The sequence below is a fragment of the Primulina tabacum genome, chromosome 17, assembly GCF_025594145.1.
Source record: "Primulina tabacum isolate GXHZ01 chromosome 17, ASM2559414v2, whole genome shotgun sequence".
Classification (NCBI taxonomy): Eukaryota; Viridiplantae; Streptophyta; class Magnoliopsida; order Lamiales; family Gesneriaceae; genus Primulina; species Primulina tabacum.
Genome location: NC_134566.1, coordinates 16,035,384 through 16,057,267, shown reverse-complemented (window position 1 = coordinate 16,057,267; position 21,884 = coordinate 16,035,384). Strand labels below are relative to the sequence as shown.

The 21,884-nt window shown below is 37.8% G+C and overlaps 1 protein-coding gene across 1 annotated transcript; it reads right to left on the bottom strand.

Annotated features, from left to right (window-relative positions):
* Positions 1-225: 225 nt before the first annotated feature.
* On the bottom strand, positions 226-630 carry LOC142530546 (protein FAR-RED IMPAIRED RESPONSE 1-like). Its single transcript, XM_075636377.1, has one exon. The coding sequence runs from the start codon at positions 628-630 to the stop codon at positions 226-228; it is 405 nt and encodes a 134-aa protein (XP_075492492.1).
* Positions 631-21,884: the final 21,254 nt, after the last annotated feature.

The following is a 21,884-nucleotide window of genomic DNA, read 5'->3' as shown; positions in this document are numbered from 1 at the left end:
GCTATTTCACCTATCACTTTTCTAGGTTACTCGAATGAGGAAAATCCTGAAGATGTAGGATTGTGTAAAGGGACGAGAAGACGCAATCCACCTGATTGTGGAACAAGAGCCATTTGTATCATTGTAATTATGACGATGAATCTTCTATTTAATTGTAACTATATCATTTCTTTTGTGTACCGTTTGCATTGTTGCATCGTCTAAATTGTATTATTTCTACAATGTCTACAAATGCACGTCTTTGAATTTAGCGTTAAAGTTTGAACACACATGTCTCAAACAAAAACGATGCACACCATAAGGAGGTTGAAAATTTGGTAGATCTTCAGTTGCTCGCACGATTCCTTTATGCCTATCGGAAATAAGAGACACATCATTTTCACCACGAACAACATGTCTTCCTAGGTTCTCCAAGAACCATTTCCAAGAATCTGATGTTTCTTCATCCACAATAGCAAATGCTGGCAGTAGAACCTGATTGTTCGCATCCAGAGTGACACCGATCAACATTTTATGCTTGTATTTGGTATACAAATGTGTACCATCGACACTAATTAATTTTCGACAATGCCGAAACCCATCAACACATGGCTTGAATGCCCAGAAAACATAGTTCAATGTCCTACTCATTTCAGTGTTGGCTCTGAGATGCTTCCTCTCCACAGTTGTTCACGAATTATATTTGGATAATACACACATATATTTTGGAAGTAATTGAATGGAGCTCTCCCATGTACCATAAACAATTTCCATAGCACGTTTCAAACTTCGCCATGCCTTCGTATACAATATTTGATATGCATATTTATCTTTCACATTTTCTACGATATACTTAATCTCGTACGAAAGATCATAACGAACAACACCCAATAGCTATGTGCCACCATATCACTGTTCAAATTCTTATGGTCTATACCAACAGAGGTAGATATACATGTGTGAGGCCCGCCATATTTTGTTATTTTTCAATAACCAGTTTTGGCCTTCAAAGAAGCGCGAAGTCCCCATCGACAAATGACTATAGAAGAATTATTTCTGCAACGTAATTTCCACAAACTGCGTGTGCTATCCACGACACGGTACTCACGCCCGACCACTCTAACTGAATAATCCTTCACAGATGCAATAAGATCATTCTTATCTTTAAATAACATATTAACGCATAATTCACCTCTATCCGGATTGTAATAGCTTGTTTGAATTCCATAAGGTACATCGACAGAATCAGGACGCACTTCCCCAAAAAATTTATTGAAAAATGATGGCATTTCAGAATTGTTTGAAAGAAATGGTACGATCTGCCTCTGTAATGTGTCACGAGGTGGTTGCCGAGATGATGTCCCCTCATCAGGATTTGTAAAAAGTATTCACTGCAACATCATCATTCACTTCATCTTCTTCATGATCTTCTTCTTCAGAATCGCTATATGACATATCGGGTTCAGAATCACTCCTACAAATATCATCATTAATGGCCACATCCAGACAATGAACACTCGTATCTAATGTTGGATTCGGCCAATATGGTGTAGGATTTTTTTCCGACGATACATTGATATATTGATCCCAAGACCCACTTACATCATCGAAATTTATATTCCCGAGTCTTTCAGTAACCTGTGGAACATAAGATTCTAGATCTTGGAAACCACCATATGTAGAAGTACCGGGTTGGTTATTGAAACCTGAATCAGATGCATGTGGAACGTAGGATTCATGATCATCAAATCCAACATGGTGCTCAATTGAATTTGCTTCCACGTATAAATGAAACATATGCATATTGTCACATTACATTATAAACTGTAAAGCATCATCATGAACGAGATTGACTTGAATTTCAAGCCAAGATGATCTCTCCATAAAAGAATATTTTGTTGACAACTTCAGAGAAAAATTCGTTGGATCGATTCCTAACATTTTATGCACAACTTCAACCAACTCCAACAAATTAATAGATCGTAATACTCGTATCGGTCTAACAAATGGAATGCTATATTCAACGGATCCATTATCGATAACTACATGACCACCAAAATATAAGAGTACATCGATGATAGACATTTTGCCGATGAAATTTGAGAGAAAATTTATGTAGATTCAAAGAGAAAATTGATAACTCATTCGTCGAAGTTCACAACAATTATATAAACGAAAAATGCTGAAGAATATTTAGAACTTCATTTGAACATTCAGAAATTCAGAATTCACGTGAAAGATTCAGGAAATAAACGGATAGAAATGAAGCGAAAAAAAGAAAAAAGACAAAATAAAGCACGGGAAAAAATATAATATACGCAGTGACTCTCGCACACAAGGACCGTCCATGTTGGAGCGTCTGTGCTTCGTAAGCACGGACGCTCCACGTGTGCGAGCGTCCGTGCTTAACAGAAATATCACAAATAGTATATAACACAACTTATACTAAAATAAATATTTAATTTACAATAACAAGAAAGTTTACAATCCTTAACTTTTATAATAGCGAAAGCTTTTACATAGCTTGAATTTCCAAAAATAAAATGCAAAAGTAACTGTAGGTCATTCCGATCATTTGAAAAGGAGAGCGTGGTCTCATTCTCATTTATCCAATATTCAAATTCACTCATTTTTCCTTGAGCCCTGACTCTTTAATTTCCGAATTTGAAATTTACAATAATTAAGAAGTAAATAGATGTTAAGTATTTTAGAACTTATAAAAGAAATAAGATGAGCTTATATATTTATAGCGTGTCCAACGTTAATAAAGCGATGCATTATTTCAGTATGGCATAACATATAATAACATATAACAATAATAATATATCATCACAAAATATCATGTCAAATATAATGCATTGATTGTTCAAAATTCTAAAATAAATATCGTGGATTAAAGAGGTTTTGGCTTCCACCAAGATTCAGTTTAGCAATTTTCCACACATACTCAAATGAGATCCATACAATCGATCATTTACGAGTCGAGGTGAACTCATATTTCCGGAACGAAGTCACGTTGTTCAGATGAACCTTATACCCGAGTTTATTTATGTTGTTCATTGCAATCGCTTTCCGGGACTAAACCGCGTTGTCTAGTGGACTAGCAATCTGGTACATAGAGCGTTGTCTGTGTCTCGAATCATTTAGTTTATAACCGATCGGTAACTAGTCAGGAACCAATGACATTCTAAAAAATCAAATATACAGTATAATATGACCAATAAACTGAGAAATGTACAATATGAGGCAATATATATGAATAGAGCGATAATTTATGAAAACTTAATGTAAATTTCAGTCCAAACATCAAAAGGTTATCATTGAAGAAACTTGTAGTAAACTTTATGGATTTAATCTCACGGTAGAAGTTCTCATCTGGGTACTTATTGTACTCGTCATTCGAAAATTCAAATTATAAAATTTTTCCCTACAATTTAGACATAGGATAGTGCACATGATCATCTGAATAATAAAATCTTATACGTATTTGTATACTGAACTTTAAAAATTCATAAAATACATATCCAAAAATTATGAAACTTCATTAGAATTTCAAAATTTACTCAAAATAGTTTAGTGACCAAAAAAACATGTTAGCAATGATTTCGTATAGAAAATTTGATTCGGGTGACTTAATTTTATACCATATTATTAAACTTGAGCACTTCATTAATTTTGGTATATCAACGTGACACCAAAGTTTTTTTTTTACACTTTTACCCTTCGTATATATTATTTGTTAGCTATTTTGCTGATATGAGTTTATTAAAAAATTTTGAACATCCATTTATCTTTTTCTGATTTTTTCTTCAACTTATCTCTAATTTATCTAAAAGTTCAAATTATCTCCGTAAATCTTATTTAGTTAGTAATCTACAAATATCAGATCTTGATAAAATGATATATTTTATACACAAAAATTATCATACAAAAAAAATTAGTATGAGATGTATCGTGTGCTAAGGAATAACTGTTAGACAAAATGATTGAATCGAAAATAAGAGCACGAGTAAAGAATAGTGTACGACATCAATCTCATGAACGTAAAGACAAAGCACTAAAAGAATAAATATTGTAAAGACCGTCATTTACTACTTGAAATATGCGGAAAATAAAAATTTTCTATCTAATTAAATTCATAATTCTTAACTTTTAAACTCAATAAACACCTGCACATAGTTTTCGAAAATTCCTAACAATTAAACATAAAAATTCAAATTAAAAAAATAAAAAATTCAAATACTGATTATGTTAGGATCAGTTGGGTGTGAAGAAGTGTTTAGAGAGAGGTTGAATATACACTTGACAATTTTCAAGAATTTTGTTGTGAAAGTCAATCAGTTAACTTAATAAAAGTGCGCAAATAACTGAAAGACAAATAGAATAAAACTGATAATAAGAAACACAATATTTGTGGATGTTCGGAGATTTCAAACACTTCAACGTCACCCCTTATATCTCCAGGATAGGATATTCACTAAAAGGCTTTGATCTATATAACTCACTTCAGTTTGGACTTAACAATGCCAAAACTGAAACTCTTGGTATCAATACAATTTTTATCAGTACTCAACTGATGTAATTTTTTTAAGCACAACTGATCTTACAAAGATCGAATAAAACAACAATGAATGTTTGTGCTTGAAGCTCAAAGTATTGCCTCAAAGCTATGTATATGTATAATAAGTGTTAGTTTTTGTAAAACTAAGCTTTCAAAAAATATGCGTAGAGTTCTTGAAACTGACTGTATAGCTCGATAGTTGGGAACTCAATTTTCTTCGTATATATCTTAGTTGATCTTCTCGGCTATTTATAGGCTTTGATTCCAACGGTAACATTGAAAATACATTTGAATCTTTATATCCATTGAATAGCAATGTCAACATTCTATTGAAAATCGTACACTGTAGCTTTTTTGAAATGCGGCGTTCCCATTGCTTCTGTACAAACAGTTGGTTGTTGGCTACGCCCTTAACTGATGACATGTAAAGCTGATAAAATCAGTTGTCTTTTTTAGCCGATAGGATTAACTGCTTAGTGTGTAACTGAACAGTCTCAACTGATCGTTCAGTTAACAACATAGTTCAGTTTCCTTGAATTATATACGCATTAATCTTCAGTTCGGGCAACTATTAGTTTACAAATCTTCAGTTCAGTTTCCTTCAGTTTTCTTGATCAGTTGTTCAATCTTTTCACGCTTAATTTGTCAAACTCCGAAATTTAGTTTCTAACAATTTCCTCCTTTTTGATGTTGACAAAACTTAGAATATATGAACTGATAAAACTGAACTCTTGTAGATAAAATATTCTTTTATTAATAAATTTTTCAATTTATAGATTCGTACAAAGAATAAAAGAACAAAATAATTTCCTAAATGAAAGAATATTCTTTCAGTGTACAGATTCGTACAAAGAATAAATGAATAATATAATCTTCTACTGACTAACTGAAAATCTGTCAAAACTCTCAACTGAATAAAGAGGCCATCTTCTAACTGATCTGGACTTCTTCATTTCTTTGCTCTTTTATCAGCTGGTCTTTGATCAGTTGATTGACTGGATCTTTTCTTGAATTTTTGCTGATGCTGTTCTTCCTCTTTTTGTCAAACCCATCAATCTTGCTAGATAATGTGCGGACTTCTGAGGTGACCATATATATAGCATTCATCATGTGTTCCTGCATCAGATCCAATCTCTTGGTCATGCTGGTTTGTATAAAATCCATTCAATTGATCAACATATCCTGAGTCTGGATAAGGGCCGGAACTTGTTAGAGTACGTGTCCGTCGAGCCAAGTGTTGACCGAGTGTTCACAATGAAACTCTATGTATAAGAAATCTTTATTTTAATAATATTTGAAATTATTGTTTTGGCACATCTTTATCTGTATACCCATGCTAGTTGCATAGATAAAGCCCTTGAATATACGAATAATAGAAAGAATATGAGATGCTCATATGATGAGTATCATGAAAATCATATTTGGAATACTGTATATTCTAAACAGTTCCTAATCGATTCAGCCGTCGCTAAGAAGGATATAGGCCGCTCGAGTTCGAGACTAGTATCTGCGATGTGAGTACCATGTTTTATTGGTAGGGGACATTGTGATGTCCGAGCATGCAGATAGGTGCTCCTTGTAGAGTGCACTGAACAACCCTCCATAAAGGACTTTCCAAGTGGTTCTCACTTATCGAGTGGAAACATCCTAGTTTATGGTTGTACACCATTAGTCCTTATGACCCGGGACAACATTGAGACTCTATGTGCTAGAATTACACTTTGACTTGTTTACCGACTCTCATGGGGTCATCAGGTGGCATGGTTGGGTGTTCTGTCGAAACATATAGGAGTCGATGCATTGTAGTCGGGGATTCACCGCTTACCTTCGGGTATGGATATCCTATGTGTTCTCATGTGTATGTAGGTTGAAATCTCTGATCAGAGTATGGTGGTAATTATGAAAGGGGTTTCATAGATTACACCATCGATGCAACTACAACATGACACATAGTATCGATTCATTGACAAATTTCGATAAACCAATGGTTGTCGAATCGGTCGGGATATATGAGTTGAAGGGACTGTACTGTACGCTAACCATAATTGAATGGTTCTTGCAGGCATTATCATTTGATACCTAGGGAATCATGTAAGGGATGCTGCTAGGCGTTTAACATGATTGGTTGGGTACTATCAGACTTGAGTTCTGACGTTCTTATTATCAAGGAGTTGATAAGTAAGAATGGAGCAATTGGGGTATGCTCGTATAAGGACATGTTTAGTCCGAATCACATGGAGATGTGAACCCACGGCTAGTTGTATCAATGAACCATTGAGGGCAACACAAGTACTAGCTATCTAGATCCCGTTGAGAAGTAAAATAGTTCAATGTGTTGAACGGCTTATTCAGTAGTTTATAAACGTAAGGAAAAATAGAAGTATGACTTCTATAAAGAGAATGTAACTTTTAATTTGAGAAAGTGTTCCTAAATTAAAAGTTGGTCAAATAGATAATGTATTTAAAAATTGTGATTTTCATAAACATTATTATGGACTAAATTAAATTAATCCAAGTGTTGAATTAATTAAACACTAGTGGGCCTAGTAGAGTCCAAATAATTAAATTAATTCAAGTGTTGAATTAATTAAATCATATTGGGTCTTGTAGAGCTCAATAATAAAATAATTATTAAACTAGTGGGCTCGAGCAAAATCAAGTAAACTTTAAATGGACTCAAATATATTTGAGACATTTAAATAAAAGTTCATGGGCCTTGTAATTGTTACAAGCCCAAGTCAAAAGACATTCAAGGGAGGTAAAGAGTTGGGAGACAATTTTTTGTTTAACCAAGGCATGGCATGCAAAAGTTGGATACTACTTTTTCACACACCAAGAAAACTCTCCTCCCTTTCTCTTCTCCTTTCCTTGGCCGAATTTTCTCCTTCTTTTTCTTAAAAATTTTTGCTTATTCATTTGAAGAATTGATAGCAAACTTCTCAAAGAAAATGCCTTACATTTTCTAGTGCAAGTGTAAGGTGGATCTTCCTAGTTGGTGGTGGGCTTAATATTTGAGCAAGGTGGGCTCAAAGGAAAGCTTGAAGATTGTCTTGCCATTCAAGAGCTAAGGTGTTTACACCTTAGTTGTAGCCATCATCAATCTTTTAAGATTGATAGGTACATTTCTATAAACACCCTACATATGACATTTTTGGTGTTTTGTATTTGCTACACATCTAGTATGAGGTGTTCAAATTTTTCATCTTGAAAAAAAAATTTTGAAACTTCCATTGCGCATTCGGGCACCTAAAATCGATCCCTTTCAAGTAGTATCATGAGCTTTAAGGGTACTAGTTTTTGTAGCATATACATAATATTATATTGAGGTCGATTTCTAACCGCATGAGATGAAATTTTTGCAACAAAATCAAGGCTTTTTTGGGGCATATTTCGGGCAGCATGTTGTTGCCCGTTTCAGGCAGTTCTGGCTGCCGAGGGGCTGCCCATTTCGGGCAGCAAGGCAGCCCCGAACCCCCCCATTTAAAATTTAAAAAAAAAAAAATTTTGGCATGTTGGCCGGAATCCGGCGACGGAGCTCCGGCGACGGCGATGACGACTAGGGTTTTCAAAAGGTGCTTTGAAATATCAAAGTGTCATGGGCCTTGAGTTGTTGGGTCATTAGATGGCTAACATATTTGTAAATTTAAATGAGCCAAAATGTTTTTGGTGAAAAATGATTTTTTGGGCCCTTAAGTTTAAATTTACAAAAGTTGCAAATATTTTCTCATGAAATAAATAATTGAAGTTGGACTTTAATTATTTATAGTAAATGGTGATTTACAAGAAATTCGGTTATAAATAAATTAATTAGAAAGTAGATAAAGGAGTTTGTAAACTTTGTTAATTTAGTTTATAATCGTGGCGGTTAGTGATTTGATCAAGATATATAATATTGGATCAATTAATTATTGTGATAATTAATTGATGGTGTATGATATGCGATATTATGCATGAAGGATGATCAAAAGCCCAAGCCCAATTTGCTAGGTGTATGCTAGGATATTTTGTGTTGAATGATTGTAATAATTATCAATTTATAAAGTGGGCTTGGTTTATGGCCCGTTCCCACCCCCATGAGATGTATCCCTATTTGCCATGAATATTTATTTGTAAATATTAGTATAGTGGATGATCAAGATTGGAAGATGGTGCCCATGATGATTATGAAGATCGAAGACATGTAAATATTGGAATCTAATGTAAAAGTTGCATTTGCATCCCATGTATTTCCCTAGGATTGGACCTAGGCCCGTGTTTAGCTCACACGAGCCATTAGTATTGCGGCGATTGATCATCCTTGTTTGTTTACTTTTTATAATATATGCATGATATGTTATAAATAATGAGTATGTGCGTTATTATTATGATAATAACAAAGTTGCATGAATCCGGCAAACATACGATCAAACATGGCGAGCTTTTAAATAAAATTAATGATGAGACATTTCAAAATTAAAAACCCTCGTTTTGAATAAGATTCAAAATTGATATCAAGCCCGAAAAGAGGAATTATAAATTTGTTTATAATTTCCATGTCTTCCATCGACAATGGGTGCATGATGAACGCTACCTGTGCTTGGGGCTCGGCTCATATTATTGGGGGGGCCCTGGGTGCCGGAAAGCTGTGACATCCATTGACATGGTGATGTGAACTACGTGGAACTCCCATGATTTCGGCTCATATTATTGGGGAACTCATGGCGACCGTCCATTAAGGTTCAACATCGATGGGTAAGGCTTGACACGCGAAGATGAACAACGTCATATTATTGGGTCCTAATCAAACGTGAGACAAAAGTTGACGTAGAGGGTTGCATGGAGATGCAATTGGAAACTACCTTTTAGGAATTGTGATTGGCTGATATTATTCGGGATCATAATTCGCTAATTGGACCTTACGTACCTACTGAGGAAAGGAGTTTCCCGTTTTCACTGGAGGGTAGTGAAAGATGTCAAAACAGTGGGAGTAAACATTTATAAAGTAAAAGTCCATACTTTATATCTTACTAAATATTTTAAAATAGTCATCAACGTTTATCTGTTCTTACTTTTCAGTACAAATTTGACAATCTCTTCGATTCGCAATCCGCTATCTGTAATACTCGACAAACACGTATTAACAGGACCTAATTACCTCAATTGGCTAAGAAATTTGAAAAACGTCTTGAATTCGGAAAGGATAGCGTATACACTTACTGAGTCGTCCCCTGTTGAGGCTCCGACTGACTGCACTCTTGATGAATTGCAGACTTACAAGGAATGGTGTGACCATGACTTGAAAAGCCAAGTGTTATATGTAGGCTTCTATGAAAGATGAGAAGTCGGTTCTTTATGTGGGTTCTTCATCTGGTACGAAGACCGATCCACGTGGGAAGGGAAAGAAACGTTCTTTCCAGCGTCCCAAGAAGAACGTGCCCTTGAAGAGGCAATCTCCGAGTCCCGTTGTGGCAGCCATACCAGTGAAGGCTGACAAGACTGTTGACATATGTCATCACTGCAAGAAGCCTGGACATTGGAGGCGTAATTGCAGGGAATATCTTGCCGAGAAGAGTTCTGAAAACGGTATGTTCTATATTGAAGTAAACATTTCAATTAACTCTACTTCTTGGGTATTGGATACCGGCTGTGGCTCACATCTCTGTAATGATTTACAGAGGATGGGAAGAAGTAGGAGACTTAGGGAAGGTGAGACCTTCTTGAGGTTGGGCAATGGAGCAAGAGTTGCTGCCAAGGCCGTAGGAGATGTTTACTTATTGTTGAACAATGATTTTAAGTTGATTTTAAGAGATGTTTTGTTTGTACCTGATTTGGTGAAAAACATTGTTTCCATTTCTATGCTTGATAAAAATGGATATTCTTGTTTATTTAGCAAAAGTGTTTGCAACATTTACAAGAATGAATGGTTATATGGTACTGGATAACTTGAAAACGATCTCTATAACTTAAAATTGAAAGATATTCCACTAAACAATGTCCAAGCAATAACAACAACAAACAAGCGAAAACAAGATACTCTAAATTCGGCACAATTATGACATGCTCGATTAGGACGTATTTTCCCTAAGAAGGATGAACAAGCTAGTGGGAGTAGGCATGTTTGATATGTCTGATATTAATGCTCTCACGACTTGTGAATCCTGTCTAAAAGGAAAGATGACCGAAATTCCCTTTAAGGGCCACGTGGAGCGAGCCAAAGGGTTATTGGATTTGATCCATACCGATGTGTTCGGTCCGCTTAGCATCACCACTAAGCATGGACATGCCTACTCCATCACCTTTACCGATGACTTTTTGAGGTACGGGTATGTGTATTTGATGAAATACAAGTCTGAAGCCTTTGAAAGGTTCAAAGAATTCAGAAGTGAAGTAGAGAAACAGTTGGGATGAAGCATCAAGACACTTCGATCGGATCGAGGTGGTGAGTACTTGAGTGCCGAGTTCCAAGAGTATCTTAGGGAGAATGAGATTCTCTCGCAGTGGACTCCGCCCGCTACACCACAGTTGAATGGTATTTTGGAGCGTCGTAACCGGACTTTGATGGACATGGTTCGGTCTATGATGGGGTTCACGGAGTTGCCGCCATCCTTTTGGGGATATGCGCTTGAGACAACGGCACTGTTGTTGAACAATGTCCATTCAAAAGCAGTTGACAAGACACCATATGACATATGGATGGGTAAGCCACCCAAATATTCTTATCTTAGAATATGGGGGTGCCCTGCTTATGTGAAGCAAGTAGTAGTAGATAAATATGATAGTCGATCCATTTTATGTTACTTCGTGGGATATCCAAAGAATTCGGTTGGATACTACTTCTATCATCCCAAAGAAACAAAAGTGTTTGTTTCTAGGAATGCAACCTTTTTGGAAAAAGAATTTCTATTGGATAGAAAAGGGGAGATGATAGAACTCGAAGAGGTTCGAGAGACACCCACAATTATAGAACCCACACCCGAAGAGCCAAGAGAGGAGATACAAGCTCCTAGAAGATCCGAGAGAGTCTCGAGACCACCTATGAGGTATGGTCTGCTTCTTGAAGAGGGCCATGATGAGCCTAACCATGGATGTGATCCAAGGACCTTCAAGGAAGCGTTAATCTGATGCCGATTCATCCAAGTGGCTTGAAGCAATGGAATCTGAGATGAATTCCATGCATTCGAACCAAGTGTGGAATCTCGTGGATCCACCTGAGGGAATTGTTCCCATAGGGTGTAAATGGATTTACAAGAGGAAACTTGGGGGCGGATGGGAAGGTATTGACCTTCAAGGCGCGATTGGTGGCAAAAGGATATACTCAAAGACAAGGAGTTGACTTTGAGGAAACCTTTTCTCCAGTTGCAATGTTCAAGTCCATAAGGATATTGCTAGCCATAGCTGCATGGTATGACTAGGAGATATGGCAGATGGATGTCAAGACAGTCTTTCTTAATGGGGATATTAAGGAAGAGATTTACATGTCTCAACTTGAAGGGTTTACATCTGTCGGAAGTGAGCATATGGTATGCAAACTTCATAGATCTATTTATGGTCTAAAGCAGGCATCTAAGAGTTGGAACCTTATATTCGATAGTACAATCAAAGAGTTTGGTTTTACTAAGAATCCTGAGGAACCCTGTGTGTATAAGAAGGTCAGTGGGAGTGCTGTGACATTCCTGGTGTTGTATGTTGATGACATTCTACTCATTGGGAATGATGTAGGGATGTTGCAATCAACTAAGATATGGTTAGCGAGTAAGTTCTCGATGCAGGACTTGGGTGAAGCATCTTTTGTATTGGGAATACAGATCTATAGAGATAGATCAAAAAGATTGCTTGGTCTCATCCAGTCCACATACATTGATACCATCGTGAAGCGGTTCTCGATGGATGAGTCCAAGAGAGGACATCTACCAATGTGTCATGGCGTGTCCCTATCCAAGTCCATGTCTCCCAAGACTGATGCAAAGATAGCGGCGATGACAAGCATTTCTTATGCATCTGCGATTGGTAGCATCATGTATGGGATGATATCTACACGTCCTGACGTGGCTTTTGCACTAAGTGTAGTGAGTAGATATCAATCCAACCCTGGTCTTCCACACTGGAAAGCTGTGAAAGATATCCTAAAGTATTTGAGAAGGACAAATAAGTTGTTCTTGGTCTATGGGGGTGGAAAACTGAAATTGGAAGGCTATACCGACTCTAGCTTCCAAAGCGATATCGATGACTCGAAGTCAACCTCTGGGTTTGTATTCATGCTCAATGGTGCTGCTGTCTCTTGGAAGAGTTCCAAGCAGGACAATACTACGGATTCCAGCACAGAGGCCGAATACATTGCTGCATCAGATGCAGAAAAGGAGGCTGTTTGGATAAGGAATTTCGTCCAAGAGTTGGACGTCGTTCCTATGGAAGATGCTCCTGTCCCGGTTGTGTGACAACACGGGAGCTATAGCTCAAGCAAAGGAGTCAAGGTCTCATCAGAAATCCAAACATGTACTGAGAAAGTACCACATCTTCCGAGAGATTGTGGAAAGAGGAGATGTCTCAATGACAAAGTCAGCTCCGCAGATAATGTTGCTGATCCACTAACTAAGCCTTTACCTGGACCATTATTCGAGATGCATTGCGAATCAATGGGTTTGAAGCATTTGGGTAGTTGGCTATAGTGAAAGTGGGAGATTGTTAGAGTAGGTGTCCGTCGAGCCAAGTGTTGGCTGAGTGTTCACAATGAAACTCTATGTATAAGCAATATTTATTTTAATAATATTTGAAATTATTGTTTTGGCACATCTTTATCTGTATACCCATGCTAGTTGCATAGATAAAGCCCTTGAATATACAAATAATAGAAAGAATATGAGATGCTCATATGATGAGTATCATGAAACTCATATTTGGAATACTGTATATTCTAAACAGTGCCTAGTCGATTCACCCGCCGCTAAGAAGGAAATAGGCCGCTCGAGTTCGAGACTAGTATCTGCGATGTGAGTACCATGTTTCATTGGTAGGGGACATTGTGATGTCCGAGCATCCAGATAGGTGCTCCTGGTAGAGTGCACTGAACAACCCTCCATAAAGGACTTTCCAAGTGGTTCTCACTTATCGAGTGGAAACATCCTAGTTTATGGTTGTACACCATTAGTCCTTATGACCCGGGACAACATTGAGACTCTATGTGCTAGAATTACACTTTGACTTGTTTACCGACTCTCATGGGGTCATCAGGTGGCAAGGTAGGGTGTTCGGTCGAAACATATAGGAGTCGATGCATTGTAGTCGGGGATTCACCGCTTACCTTTGGGTATGGATATCCTATGTGTTCTCATGTGTATGTAGGTTGAAATCTCTGATCAGAGTATGGTGGTAATTATGAAAGGGGTTTCATAGATTACACCATCGATGCAACTACAACATGACACATAGTATCGATTCATTGACAAATTTCGATAAACCAATGGTTGTCGAATAGGTCGGGATATATGAGTTAAAGGAACCGTACTGTACGCTAACCATAATTGAATGGTTCTTGCAGGCACTATCATTTGATACCTAGGGAATAATGTAAACGATGCTGCTAGGCGTTTAACATGATTGGTTGGGTACTATCAGACTTGAGTTCTGACGTTCTTATTATCAAGGAGTTGATAAGTAAGAATGGAGCAATTGGGGTATGCTCGTATAAGGACATGTTTAGTCCGAATAACATGGAGATGTGAACCCACGGCTAGTTGTATCAATGAACCATTGAGGGCCACACAAGTACTAGCTATCTAGATCCCGTTGAGAAGTAAAATAGTTCAATGTGTTGAACGGCTTATAAAGAAGTTTATAAGCGTAAGGAAAAATAGAAGTATGACTTCTATAAGGAGAATGTACATTTTAATTTGAGAAAGTGTTCCTAAATTAAAAGTTGGCCAAATAGATAATGTATTTGAAAATTGTGATTTTCATAAACATTATTATGGACTAAATTAAATTAATTCAAGTGTTGAATTAATTAAACACTAGTGGGCCTATTTGAGTCCAAATAATTAAATTAATTCAAGTGTTGAATTAATTAAATCATATTGGGTCTTGTAGAGCCCAATAGTAAAATAATTATTAAAATAGTGGGCTTGAGCAAAATCAAGTAAACTTTAAATGGACTCAAATATGTTTAAGAAATTTAAATAAAAGTCTAGGGCCTTGTAATTGTTACAAGCCCAAGTCAAAAAAAATTCAAGGGAGGTGAAGAGTTGGGAGACGATTTTTTGTTTAACCAAGGCATGGCATGCAAAAGTTGGATACTACTTTTTCACACACCAAGAAAACTCACCTCCCTCTCTCTTCTCCTTCCCTTGGCCGAATTTTCTCCTTCTTTTTCTTAAAAATTTTTGCTTATTCATTTGAAGAATTGATAGCAAACTTCTCAAAGAAAATGCCTTACATTTTCTAGTGCAAGTGTAAGGTGGATCTTCCTAGTTGGTGGTGGGCTTAATATTTGAGCAAGGTGGGCTCAAAGGGAAGCTTGAAGATTGTCTTGCCATTCAAGAGCTAAGGTGTTTACACCTTAGTTGGAGCCATCATCAATCTTTTAAGATTGATAGGTACATTTTTATAAACACCCTATATATGACATTTTTGGTGTTTTGTATTTGCTACACATCTAGTATGAGGTGTTCGAATTTTTCATCTTGAAAAACAAATTTTGAAACTTCCGTTGCGCATTCGGGCACCTAAAATCGATCCCTTTCAGAACTGTCACTCTGTCCTTTTTCAACTGATCCAATTGGAGAAATAAGGAAGTGATATCCTTCGTAACTTGGTGTAGGCTCTTCATGGTATTCTCTTTTGTGGAATCAATCTTCAATGTGTGCAACAATTGAGTTGACTTCAAACCAGAGATAGTTGAAATTAAATTGTGCAGACTGGACTGATTATCTTCTATCATAGTATCAGTAGCCATTGGTATTTGAGGAGACAGGGCTTCAGATGATTTTGGTTCTTGCCCCTTGTCTTCTTAATTGAAAATTACCAAGGCTCTATTTTGTGATTCATTCACAGCTGTAACCATTTCTGGAGTAATTTCTTCAACTACCTCCTGTTGAGGTTCTTGAGGTTGGGTGGAGGTCTGAATAGCAGTAGAGCTGGTAGGCTCTTCAGTTGGTTTGTCAGCTGACAATTCAATTGGATCTTCAGTTGGCACTTCTTCAGTTGGTTCTGAGTGCAACCGAGCCATGTCAACTTTAGTTTTAATTCCTTGTTCAGTCGTGGCAGGCGACTGAATTGGTTCTAAAACTTCTGGTATTACAGCCTTTGAGGCTGATTGTTCAGTATTGATTAGGTCTTCAACTGGTTCATCAGTTCTAGCATTCAGCTGGATGTCAGCGGCAAGTGATTGTATTACTTCATCGACGTTTTCCAGCGACAGCTCAGCTTCAGAGTTGAAAGGGATCGATTTTAGGTGCCCGAATTCGCAACGGAAACAACAAAATTTTCGAAAATGATATTTTCTAACATAAAATTTTCGAGCACCTCTAGTACTAGTTGTGTAGCAAATACAAAAACACAAAATATCATACATAGGGTGTTTTAAAGATTTACCTATCAATCACAATGGATTGATGATGGCTCCAACTAAGGTGTAAACACCTTACCTCTTGATGGGATGACTTTCTACAAGCTCTCCTTTGAACACTCCTTGTTCAAAAATCAAGCCCACCACCAACTAGGAAGATCCCCTCATATTTTGCACTAGAAAAATATGAGGATTTTTCTTTGAGAAGTGAATTGTTTCTCCAACAATTGAAGAACAAAAATGAGAGAAAAATTAACATGAAATTTTCGGCCAAAGGGAGATAGGAGGGTGAGTGAATGAGTTGTCTTGGTGTGTGAAAAAGTAAAGACCAACTTTTTGCATGCCATGCAATTTTTTAATAAAAAGTAATCCCCAACTCTTCACCTCCCTAGCATGCTTTTTAAGTGGGCTTGTAACATTTACAAAGCCCATGGACTTTTATTTAAATGTCCCAAACATATTTGAGTCCATTTAAAGTTTACTTGATTTTACTCAAGTCCACTAATTTAATAATTATTTCTAATTGGGCTCTACAAGGCCCAATGTTATTTAATTAATTCAACACTTGAATTAATTTAATTATTTGGACTCTACTAGGCCCACTAGTGTTTAATTAATTCAACACTTGAATTAATTTAATTTAGTCCATAATAATGTTTATGAAAATCACAATTTTCAAATACATTATTTATTTGGCCAACTTTTAATTTAAGAACACTTCCACAAATTAAAAGTTACATTTCTCTCATATAAGTCATACTTCTATTTTTTCTCAAGCTTATAAACTTCTTTATAAGCCGTTCAACACATTGAACTATTTTATTTCTCAACGGGATCTAGAAAGCTAGTACTTGTGTGGCCCTCAATGGTTCATTGATACAACTAGCCGTGGGTTCACATCTCCATGTGATTCGGACTAAACATGTCCTTATACGAGCATACCCCAATTGCTCCATTCTTATTTATCAACTCCTTGATAACAAGAATGTCAGAACTCAGGTCTGATAGTACCCAACCAATCATGTGAAACGCCTAGCAGCATCGCTTACATGATTCCCTAGGTATCAAATGATAGTGCCTGCAAGAACCATTCAATTATGGTTAGCGTACAGTACGGTCCCTTCAACTCATATATCCCGACCGATTCGACAACCATTGGTACATCGAGAGTTGTCAATGAATCGATACTATGTGTCATATTGTAGTTGAATCGATGGTGTAATCTATGAAACCCCTTTCATAATTACCATCATACTCTGATAAGAGATTTCATACTACATACACATATGATATCCGTACCCGAAGGTAAGCAGTGAATCCCCGACTACAATGCATCGACTCCTATATGTTTCGACAGAACACCCAACCTTGCCATCTGATGACCCCATGAGAGTCGGTAAACAAGTCAAAGTGTAATTCTAGCACATAGAGTCTCAATGTTGTCCCGGGTCATAAGGACTAATGGTGTACAACCATAAACTAGGACGTTTCCACTCGATAAGTGAGAACCACTTGGAAAGTCCTTTATGGAGGGTTGTTCAGTGCACTCTACAAGGAGCACCTATCTGCATGCTCGGACATCACAATGTCCCCTACCAATGAAACATGGTACTCACATCGCAGATACTAGTCTCGAACTCGAGCGGCCTATATCCTTCTTAGCGGCGGCTGAATCGATTAGAAACTGTTTAGAATATACAGTATTCCAAATATGAGTTTCATGATACTCATCATATGAGCATCTCATATTCTTTCTACTATGTGTATATTCAAGGGCTTTATCTATGCAACTAGCATGGGTATACAGATAAAGATGTGCCAAAATAATAATTTCAAATATTATTAAAATAAAGATTGTTTATACATAGAGTTTCATTGTGAACACTCGGCCAACACTTGGCTCGACGTGCACCTACTCTAACAATCTCCCACTTGCACTAGAGCTAACTACCCATATGCTTCAAACCCATCGATTCGCGATGCTTCTCGAATGATGGACCAGGTAAAGGCTTATTTTGTGGATCAGCAACATTATCTGCGGAGCCGACTTTGTCAATCGATACATCTCCTCTTTCCACAATCTCTCGGAGGATGTGGTACTTTCTCAATACATGTTTGGACTTCTGATGAGACCTTGGCTCCTTTGCTTGAGCTATAGCTCCCGTGTTGTCACACAACACCGGGACAAGAGCAACTCCATAGGAACGACGTCCAACTCTTGTACGAAATTCCTTATCCAAACAGCCTCCTTTGCTGCATCTGATGCAGCAATGTATTCGGTCTCAGTGGTGGAATCCGCAGTACTGTCTTGCATGGAACTCTTCCAAGAGACAGCAACACCATTGAGCATGAATACGAACCTAGAGGTTGACTTCGAGTCATTGATATCGCTTTGGAAGCTAGAGTCGGTATAGCCTTCGAATTTCAGTTCTCCACCCCCATAGACCATGAACAATTCATTGGTCCTTCTCAAATAATTGAGGATGTCTTTCACAGCTTTCCAATGTTGAAGACCGGGGTTCGATTGATATCTACTCACTACACTTAGTGCGAAAGCCACGTCAGGACGTGTAGATATCATCCCATACATGATGCTACCAATTGCAAATGCATACGGAATGCTTGCCATCGCCGCTATCTCTGCATCAGTCTTGGGAGACATAGACTTGGATAGGGACACACCATGACACATTGGTAGATGTTCTTTCTTGGACACATCCATCGAGAACCGCTTCACGATGGTATCAATGTATGTGGACTGGGTGAGACCAAGCAATCTTTTCGATCTATCTCTATAGATCTGTATTTCCAATACAAAAGATTCTTCACCCAAGTCCTGCATCGAGAACTTACTCGCTAACTATATCTTAGTTGATTGCAACATTCCTACATCATTCCCAATGAGTAGAATGTCATCAACATACAACACCAGGAATGACACAGCACTCCCACTGATCTTCTTATACACACAGCGTTCCTCAGGATTCTTAGTAAAACCAAACTCTTTGATTGTACTGTCAAATCTGAGGTTCCAACTCCTAGATGCCTGCTTTAGACCATAAAAAGATCTCTGAAGTTTGCATACCATATGCTCACTTCTGACAGATGTAAACCCTTCAAGTTGAGACATGTAAATCTCTTCCTTAATATCCCCATTAAGAAAGACTGTCTTGACATCCATCTGCCATATCTCCTAGTCATACCATGCAGCTATGGCTAGCAATATCCTTATGGACTTGAACATTGCAACTGGAGAAAAGGTTTTCTCAAAGTCAACTCCTTGTCTTTGAGTATATCCTTTTGCCACCAATCGCGCCTTGAAGGCCAATACCTTCCCATCCTCCCCAAGTTTCCTCTTGTAAATCCATTTACACCCTATGGGAACAATTCCCTCAGGTGGATCCACGAGATTCCACACTTGGTTCGAATGCATGGAATTCATCTCAGATTCCATCGCTTCAAGCCACTTGGATGAATCGGCATCAGATAACGCTTCCTTGAAGGTCCTTGAAACACATCAATGGTTAGGCTCATCATGGCCTTCTTCAAGAAGCAGACCATACCTCATAGGTGGTCTCGAGACTCTCTCGGATCTTCTAGGAGCTTGTATCTCCTCTCTTGGCTCTTTGGGTGTGGGTTCTATAATTGTGGATGTCTCTCGAACCTCTTCGAGTTCTATCATCTCCCCTTTTCTATCCAATAGAAATTCTTTTTCCAAAAATGTTGAATTCCTAGAAACAAACACTTTTGTTTCTTGGGTATGATAGAAATAGTATCCAACTGAATTCTTTGGATATCCCACAAAGTAACATAAAATGGATCGACTATCCAATTTATCTCCCACTACCTGCTTCACATAAGCAGGGCACCCCCATATTCTAAGATAAGAATATTTGGGTGGCTTACCCATCCATATGTCATATGGTGTCTGCCTTTGAATGGACATTTAGTGGAATATCTTTCAATTTTAAGTTATAGAGATCGTTTTCAAGTTCACCAGTACCAATCAAACATTTATTCTTGTAAATATTGCAAACACCTTTGCTAAAGAAACAAGAATATCCATCTTTATCAACATAGAAATGGAAACAATGTTTTTTCATCAAATCAGGTACAAACAAAACATCTCTTAAAAATTAACTTAAAACTATTGTTCAACAATAAGTAAACATCTTCAACAGCCTTGGCAGCAACTCTTGCCCCATTGCCCATCCTCAAGAAGGTCTCACCTCCCCTTAGTCTCCTACTTCTTCCCATCACCTGCAAACCATTACAGAGATGTGAGCCACAGCCGGTATCCAATAACCAAGAAGTAGAGTTAATTGAAATGTTTACTTCAATGTAGAACATACCATTTTCAGAACTTTTCTGAGCAAGATATTCTTTGCAATTACGCCTCCAATGTCCAGGCTTCTTGCAGTGATGACAAACATCACTAGTCTTGTCAGCCTTAACTGGTGTGGCTGCCACGACGGGATTTGGAGATTGCCTCAACAAGGGCACGTTCTTCTTGGGACGTTGGAAAGAACGCTTCTTTCCCTTCCCATGTGGATCAATCTTCGTACCAGATGAAGAACCCACATAAAGAACCAACTTCTCTTTCTTGATGGTGGATTCAAAGGTCACAAGCATGTTCAGCAACTCCTCAAGGGTCGGCTCCATCTTGTTCATATTGAAGTTCACCACAAAAGGATCAAATGAGCTAGGCAGTGACAAGAGCAAGACGTCGGTGGTCAACTCCGAAGGCAACGTAAGTTCCATGCCAACGAGCTTGTCCACGAGCCCAATCATCTTTAAGCCATGCTCATGGACCGAAGCCCCATCTCGCATGCGCAAAGTGATTAGCTCCTTGACGGTAGCATGCCTAAGAGGCCGTGTTTGCTCACCAAAGAGCTCCTTGAGATGCAAATGAATGTCAGCAGCACTCTTTGCATCCTCAAAACGCCTTTGCAGCTCATCATTCATAGAAGCCTACATATAACACCTGGCTTTCAAGTCATGGTCACACCATTCCTTGTAAGTCTGCAATTCCTCAGGAGTGCAGTCAGTCGGAGCCTCAACAGGGGGAGACTCAGCCAGTGTATATGCTATCCTTTCCGAATTCAAGACAATTTTTAGGTTTCTTAGCCAATTGAGGTAGTTAGGTCCGGTTAATACGTGTTTGTCGAGTATTGCAGATAACCGATTGCGAATCAAAGACATTGTCAAAAATTGTACTGAAAAGTATAACAGATAAATGTTAATGACTATTTTAAAATATTTAGTAAGATATAAAGTATGGACTTTTGCTTTATAAATGTTTACTCCCACTGTTTTGAAATCTTTCACTACCCTCTAGTGAAAACAGGAAACTCGTTTCCTCAGTAGGTACGCAAGGTCCAATTAGCGAATCATGATCCCGAATAATATCAGCCAATCACAATTCCTAAAAGGTAGTTTCCAATTGCATCTCAATGCAACCCTCTACGTAAACTTTTGTCTCACGTTTGATTAGGACCCAATAATATGACGTCGTTCATCTTCACGTGTCAAGCCTTACCCATTGATGTTGAACCTTAATGGACGGTCGCCATGAGTTCCCCAATAATATGAGCCGAAATCATGGGAGTTCCACGTAGTTCACATCACCATGTCAATGGATGTCACAGCTTTCCGGCACCCAGGGCCCCCCCAATAATATGAGCCGAGCCCCGAGCACGGGTAGCGTTCATCATGCACCCATTATCGATGGAAGACATGGAAATTATAAACAAATTTATAATTCCCCTTTTCGGGCTTGATATTAATTTTGAATCTTATTCAAAA

Excerpts from the sequence above, each read along its gene's own strand:
- LOC142530546 (XM_075636377.1), bottom strand. The coding sequence starts at position 630 with ATGAGTAGGACATTGAACTATGTTTTCTGGGCATTCAAGCCATGTGTT.